Below are 7,990 nucleotides of genomic sequence, written 5' to 3' on the forward strand. Positions count from 1 at the left end.
GTGCTGACGCACTTGTGGCGCCAATAAAATGAAACTCCCGCTACCGAACCCTGGACATTATCTCCCGCATTTCCAGGTTAACAAATAGCTATTGAAGAGTCGAGGAATTTGAGGTGGAGATTTTTGACCCATTGCTAATTGACGCTAATTGGAAGCAAGCTAGATTGCGTTCAACCCCCGCACATTTCCTCATGAGTAGAGATCGGATTTGAAATTGATGTGTGCGTTGAGCAGAAATCAAAGAAGGTTACGGGGGTGAAGGGTGAGTCATGAACAACTAGAATATGGACGGGGACGCTTGGTTTGGGAATTAGCTTTTCGCGATTGAGTTAACGCATCATGTTCTGCTTTAAATGAGAATGATCCCAGGCTACAACAATTACTCATTTCAATTTTCAGCTTGAACGAGCGACTGGATCAAAAGTTATGCCGTCTCAAAAGGCACTACAAAGCTCTTCAATGAATGAACGAACTAGCCCTCTTGTGGTACGAGCGTAATTGATTACCAGAAGAGGGCTAAGTCATTCATTCTGTGCTCTGTTATGTACTGCACTTTTCGAGGGCATAACTTTTGACCCAGTCGTTTGATTGAGCTGACATTTGAAATACGCCATCGCATGTATCTGGGGCCAGCCTTATTTGAAGAAGAATTTAATTCATTGACTCGAATTGGAGTTGCCAATTTTCAACCTTACCATCCCCGTCCATATTCCAGTGGTTCATGTCCTGAACTATGTCCAACTTTTTTTGGAGACTACCCACAATTACTGGATTCGAAGTGCTCTTCAGCCTTTTTGCCAGTTTAAAACTCTTTTTGAACAAAGTCTTCCAATATTTTGGAATTTTTGTCCGTTTTCCACCTTTCGGAACACATTCAGAGATTGCTAAACTAGAGCAAACTTCCTTAAAATTGAAACTAATTTATCAATGGCTGCATCTATGGACGATTCCTGTTTCAGATTTGAAACCAGGTCCAGTTCTTCTAATCTTTCTATAATTAATGGCCAATGGTCATCTTTAAACTTGAACTTAGCCAGACCGACGTTTTTGACCGGTTTTCCTCTAGAGCACACCGGCTTTTGAGTAATGGTCAGCCCTATCTTCAGAACATGATGATCTGACAGATTACTAGGAAATCACAGAAATGAGAGAGCTCAAAAGATCAACCCTACTTTCAAGGATTAGCCCGATCTGACAACTCAAATTCGTTCTGCCAAAGTATACCAAATTTTGCATAAAACATGGCTGGTAGTTATTAGACAAATTAAAATCCTTAATAGTAAGTTAATAGTTTGGTAATTCAGTTTATAGTAGTCTAATATCATATTCCTTGTAGTGGTTGGTAAAGCCGGAAAAAGCCTTGGCAAGAAAAATCAAGCAATATTCTTAGGCATGCTTTCATATCATATCATGTTTAATGTCAAAACAATATGTAAATCAGAACAACAAAATGTGTTGTGCATAGCCACGAACTTCTAGAAACATGGACTGTGAACGGGCTTTCCCTCAAATTGGCCTGCTCTTGGTCTTGGCTACTCTGAGCCACTTTTCGAATGAAAGTAATAAAATATGGAATGTAGTTCTCCTCAATTGAAGGCAGATCACTTTTATGTTATTTACTTGTAAAGTTGTTCGTTCATTTTAAAGTTATTTTGCCGAGACGAAGAAAAGGCCCAAAATTCGAATTTTATATAATGTTTACTATATAACTTTGGACATTACCCTTGAGTTCTTTAAGTATCCCATGAGCCAAATGAATGAATACACTTGTTTGTATTATATATAGCGCATTCACGTACCATTGTGAAATTTGGAAGCTGTAGTCATAGATCTTTGTAGTAGTCCCAAAGGCGATAAATCTTTTCATTCCCCGTTGTTGTTTTTTCTTCCTTTCTTTGAGGGCATTTTATCAACTGATCGTTATTGAAAAATATGTCCAAATTGCTAAATATTTCTTTCATATTTGATGAATGGAAAACTCTCACAAGCAAAATCTTATTATACTCTGACCACCACCTTATTTGTACTCCAAAGGAATTCCATAAAGAACCATAACGAAAGAGTTATTTGGTGGCTAAAAAGATATAGGCGAACCTTCGTTATTTGTGTGCAAAGTACCCTAGAGGCATAAAAATTGCAGTGAACCTATTATATATTGGCAAATCCCTATAATTTCCCTGGAAAATACGTGGGAGGTCATCCGTCTGGATCCTCAATTTGGGCCCTCTTGGTAAGCAAGCAATTTGTTGTCAATTTGTCATGATAATACTTTGATGATGATTGGAAAAACTATTCTTGCTTCATTTGGTAAGAACGAGAACGGCATTAACTTGTCGTGGATCTTTGGTCTAAAAGTTGAACTGAAACGCAGCAACTTTCCATCCCGTCCAAGATAGAAAATCTGCTAAAAGTATACAATAATATTTGTCTTCAGAGTGCGGGGGTGTTGGTGTTAGTACTACAAGGAGAAAACCAGTTTTTCAAATTAAAATGTTAGAAGTCCAAAAGGACATTGAGCGTAATTTGAGAACAAAGTCCAATTACAGTTCCATTATTTGATCCTAATACACAAATCCTTTCTTTCCCGTTTTCTCAAAGGATTGACTTGTATTACCTACAGTCTGCGAAATGAATTTGAAAGCATCGTTTGGTGTAGATTGCTACATTTCCTTAAAAAAAAATCCAAGTGAGACAAGACTGCATATTCTATTAGCTTTGATTTGCTTGGTATTAGGAAGTTTATCGAAAATTTACTGCTTTGATAACAACTATCTTTGCATCCGTCTCCCTTCTCGTGGGTGTTCCCCGAGGATTTGGTCATAGAAAATAATTGACCTAACTTATAAGAATATAATGCCCTTCACTTGGTCTCCCCAACTTCAACACGCTCAGCCACTTTTCTTTTGAAAATATGGCAATTGACATCGTGCAATCGATTTCAAAAAAATTCCATGGACTTTTTCTCAATTCTCAATACAAACACCCCTCCCTTTCAAGCTTGAAACTACCCTATGTGCAATAAACATTTTTAGTTACCGACTAAATTCGTCGTTAGGAGGGAACAAGAGTGCCTAGAAATTGAAAACAGGAAAAGATGCCCACAAAGAAATCGGACAAAGAAAAGAAGAAATAAAGTAGAGGGGTCGATGAGTTGACTTTACATATAACGCTGTACCAATGGGAAGAGAGATTGGAGGTTGGACTGGATTGACCAAAGGCTGCTGGTTTGGGTACGAATTACTCGTACCTGACTTCTATTCATATGCGTCAATTTATTCCCTTATTATGAGTACATTTTTGGATACTTTGCACGATATGTATTTATCCCAAAGAAACATTTTTGGTACTGTGTTTGTTTTCATTCTACCTATGCTTTGAAATAAGTTGAATTTCTTGGAACCAATGACACCGGGTCATCTGATTAGCTGTCTGAGAATAGAGTTCTATACATGATCAATGGAGATTCATGTATTGTACGTATGTACGTAAGTCCTAAACTTCCAGTGTAGGCGCATTATAAAAGTACATTTTTGGTCGTCACGAACTCGTCTAATGATTACGACTTTACGAGAGTTTCTCAATATAGATCGAGAGAGACCATACATTTCTTTTTATCTCTATTTGTTCTTGCTCTGGGAATAAGTTTTGTCTGGATTTCTCTACGAAGTATTGTGAATAACACGTAGCGCAAATGCGGAACTGGCGTTTCCCAGCCTCTGTCCCCAATCCTAAGTCGTTAGACTTCGATTCCTCCATGTTTCAAAGCCGCTCCCCAATAGAATATGTTAAAGACCAAAATCACCAATGGAACAAATACACGAGCAAATACATCGATGCACCATTGGGGTCCCAAGTTCTTCATCTTCTGCCAGCAGCTCCTATACCGACGACTGGCTCCCACGGCCACTTTTCCGTCGAACGTGAAGTCCTTGCGTTTGAAGTCCGTCAATTGTCTAATCCATGAAACAAAATCATATCAGTGGGCCAGTTTATACATTATGGAAGCGTAGTTTCATCTAAAAATCATGGTCTCACCGCTTGTTTTGGTAACACTCGTCGTCCGTCCAATATTCCACAATTGTGTGGAGAATGACCTCGAAGAATGGCAGAAGGAAGCAGAAGATCATCCAGATGTCAATCATCTTGAAGTATGAAGTCCGAGGTAATGAAGCCGAAGTTGAGACAAACAATGAGGCGATCACCAACATGCCTAGGACGAAAGGAGCCAAGCAAGGATCAATTAATACCCTCCTTTATCAAAGGAGAAAAGAAAGGATCGGGAAGAGTGACCCACCCGTCAAGCCCACCATAATACGCGTGTCGTAATGATCGATCTTGAAATAGTGACTCAAATAAATGGTCATTAGGAGGCTGCCCGTGGGCAGATAGGTGTTCAGCAATTGGTTTCCAACCCGCCGCTTTAATGTGATCCAGATTTTATTACACGAGGACAAGTTTTGGCGTCCTAAAGAATGAATCTCAATTTTAGGAAACCCGAATCTCGTGTGCCCCTACCAGTTGGCTTTCCACGTGTTACCGCATGGATGATCCCGTTCCACAGTCGTTTCCTGGACCTTATATTCCAAAAGGTTGGCTTCGCCCAAGTACTCCACTTGATCAAGCATCAAGATGGCTCTTTGTCGCGTGGCCACACGCAATTGAAAGTCCATGGAGCAGTTCTGCACATCAAATGGATAATCCTGGAGCTCGAAGTTGCAACTGAAGTTGATCGTGTATTTGCGATAAGCAAAGAGCGGATTTTCTCGTCCGTAAAACTTCTTGGTCTCGTGATTCTCCGCCAGACTATTGAAGTAATTCGAGCCGTTACGAAACACGTAGGTTTCCGTGCTGTCGTCAATCAGAGAGATCTCATTTCCGGCCGTGTTGACGAAACTGAGTTCTGGGAACCACAGGGATTTCATCTCTTCCAAGGAGAGCGGATTTAGGGCAAACCCTTCGCGCAGATTGTGGAAAGTCAGTCGGGGATCAAACCAAGTCATGGACAAATAGAAATCGATGGAGATCTTCATTTTGTTCACGTCAATCTCGGAAAACGATATGATGTCAATGTTGAGATCAATCTTGACGGGTTCGCTGAGGATGGCGGGAGGTGGCGGCGAGGACGTACGATAGCCATCAGGGAGTTCCAAAATAGTGCATTGGATCTCATCACTCCCGTCCTCACAATTCTGGTTATTTTCGCATCTACGTACATACAACACAATGGGGACGAAATGTGGCGTTGAATGAACCATGGTATAAAAGGGCTGAGAAAATGTCTCAATCGACCGTAATTAATGGCGTACTAGCTGGCGTACCTTAATGTGAGGTCGATGCATTCGCCACTGTCGCAAGTGTAACTGCCCTCTTCGCACACGGTGAGTGTAAGATTCTTGTCCACAGTCTCGCCTGCTGAGCACACGTCATTTTCGATGGTCCACACTTGTCGACCGATGGGATACATCGTGTTGGATTTGGATTGAAGGACGGCTTTGCTGGCGTTGTTAATCAGCGAGGTCAGTTCCCATCGTCCCTCTTGGTGAGTCCCATCTATCCCTCTAGACCAAGAAATCACGGTGCGAAAGTATCCCTTGATAACGGGCTTGCCGTTGATGTAATTGGTGGTGATGATGTACTGCTGGTCGAAATTGGTGTCTCGGCAAAGTCCGCGGAGTTTGAGTAACGGCCTCTTCTTGAAGTAACAACTGGTACAGGACTTGGAATCCCCCGAACAGGGCATGTCGTTCCATCTGAAGGGAGACCAAAGGAAACGTGCAGCATGGTCTTGTTTATCCTTTAGCAATGAATACAATGCCCAAGTGCCCAAGTACGGACATGAGACTCTACATATATCGAACTTACTCGTCATGATCAGTGAGCTCGGCACAGCTCTCCAAACGTCCACCGTTGGGTTCGCCAAACTTCCAAACTTCTTTCATCTCCTTGGGGAGAGGGGTCGTCTTTTGTTCCAAAAGGTAATCATTGATATTGATGAAGGTGCCTTCGGAATACTCATCGGTCCATCCCAAGGAGATACGATCGCATGTCTAGAAGTATTTGTACGTATCCCTCCCTTCATTTTCACCTCAAGTCTTAGGTTCATTAAAGCAACGTGAAGTCACATCTACATAGTAGCTGGGCGTCAATGTCTATTGTCCATTGTTGATTGATATATACCAATCATTTGAGAATCTATGGCCAGTTTAGGGGCTTAAAAAACGTTTCGTATTTGTCAGAAATCTGCATCGCTAATGGTAAGTTTGTGCATCCGTCCTGATGCCGTTGGAATTTGCTCGCATTTTGTACCTTGTCGGCGAAGAAGCGCCTTGTGGAGTTGATCATATCCTTGTGTTGATCGATATTGAATGGAGCGGCCATTTTGGCACCCAGCGAGCGACAGAAACGGAAACTGGCGATGAATTCGCGGAGCTCCGGAAACACCATGAAACTGTCTTCTTTCTCTTTGCACAACTGTTCTTTCAAGTTCAATGGGAATCGGTTAACCTGACGGAGAGTTCAAAGCAAAGGTTTTCAATGGTTGGTGATTCCATGTGAAAATGTTCTTAAACAATGAAAACGACACTGGTTTTGCAACCAGCGAACATTTGGTATCCTTTCACTTTATACAGTCTGACGTGCTTACGTTGTTGTTAATCCACTGAGCGGTATTCCAATTGACGAGGTCTCCGAATCCTTCGCTTTGACAATTGGTAAAAGCCTGTATCTCAGCCTGGGAGAGTTTCCTCGACCAAAGGTTGAAATCAGCGATCTGACCCGAAAACAAGCCTCGGCATGAGCCTTGCCCTGGTTTGTTACAATCCATGGACACTGCAGATCCAACCATAAGAACGCCTTGGGCTGCAAAGATACACAAGGCAATGAATGAGAGAGAGATCTATTCATTGAGAGCAACATGTACTGTAGTATTTGCGCAAATGAAGGTATTGTTAAGAAATGAAGAAGGCACCCCGAGGACACTCAGTCCAATGAGCAGTTTGATTAATCATTCACACCTCCTCCGAATCAATAGAGACTGGATCAACAAATGAATCAATTAGAGTGGCCGAACCAAATGATGTCCGTACGTAGTCTGCTACCAGAGAGAGAGAGAGAGAGAGAGAGAGATAATTGCGTCGGATCATGCCCAAAGGTATCCGAGAATCGTTCCATGACCTATTTGATGGTTTGAAGACCTTGACAAAATGCTGCTTTTTAAGGGTGTTGCAATTTGGCACTTTTGCAATACTGTGCAACCTTTTTATTGTTACTCAGTTGGTATTTGTATCGTTATTATGTTTTTTTACTGTTTTGTTTTGGTTTTTTTTATTGGTTTGGTTTGGTTTTTCCCGGGCTTTTCTAACCGCTACAGGGAATTTTCTTCCACTTGATGAGTTCCATATTGGATCATTTGACACTTAGTGTTAATCAACATGTGTCATTGGATATTGTTTTTATTTTTTGATGGACTTATCAGGTGGCTCTGGGAACGTAACAGCATTAAATTAAATACTTCAATGAGAATAATACATGCTTATTTTTGTATTCATGTAATATCTGATCCACCAACGATCAGAGACTCGCGGTCCAATTTTCTTCCAATTGATGAGTTCCATATTGAATCAAGGCAAGTCTAAAGTTAGGTCATGTAGTTATAGGCCGGCTTCTCTTCCTTCAGATGTTGCGAAGGTGTTTGAGTGTATGATAAAGTTCAAATTTGTAGAATGTCTTGAAGTCCATGAGGTCATTTCTTTTAATCAGCAATCGTTTTGAGCGCATTTTCGCACGGTTACCCAACTGGGGCCTATGTTATAAAGAGTTTGTCCAATGTCCAATTAGTACTTTTTGTGATCAACGTCATAGATGCCGAAAACCTGGATGTTGGACAACCGATGCTTGGGTTGACTAAATAGTACAATAACCTGTTTGCAATCAAGGCCCAGTAGATCATCCATTGCAGTGTTTAGCTGATGATTTTCCAACATGGAGTGCC

General features: G+C 41.3%; 1 protein-coding gene across 1 annotated transcript in view; it reads right to left on the bottom strand.

The window, feature by feature from the left end:
• Positions 1 to 3,275: 3,275 nt before the first annotated feature.
• LOC131890855 (uncharacterized) overlaps positions 3,276 to 7,990 on the bottom strand; it is an 8,321-nt gene continuing 3,606 nt past the window's right edge. The window contains exons 4-11 of the mRNA XM_059240297.1: positions 6,644 to 6,858; positions 6,307 to 6,504; positions 5,863 to 6,047; positions 5,319 to 5,750; positions 4,538 to 5,205; positions 4,295 to 4,465; positions 4,036 to 4,210; positions 3,276 to 3,953 (exon numbers count right to left, since the gene is read on the bottom strand). Coding sequence (XP_059096280.1) covers positions 3,737 to 3,953; positions 4,036 to 4,210; positions 4,295 to 4,465; positions 4,538 to 5,205; positions 5,319 to 5,750; positions 5,863 to 6,047; positions 6,307 to 6,504; positions 6,644 to 6,858 — 2,261 coding nt within the window. The 3' untranslated portion in view covers positions 3,276 to 3,736. The remainder of the gene's footprint in view (positions 3,954 to 4,035; positions 4,211 to 4,294; positions 4,466 to 4,537; positions 5,206 to 5,318; positions 5,751 to 5,862; positions 6,048 to 6,306; positions 6,505 to 6,643; positions 6,859 to 7,990) is intronic.

This window comes from Tigriopus californicus, chromosome 11 (assembly GCF_007210705.1).
Source record: "Tigriopus californicus strain San Diego chromosome 11, Tcal_SD_v2.1, whole genome shotgun sequence".
Classification (NCBI taxonomy): domain Eukaryota; kingdom Metazoa; phylum Arthropoda; class Copepoda; order Harpacticoida; family Harpacticidae; genus Tigriopus; species Tigriopus californicus.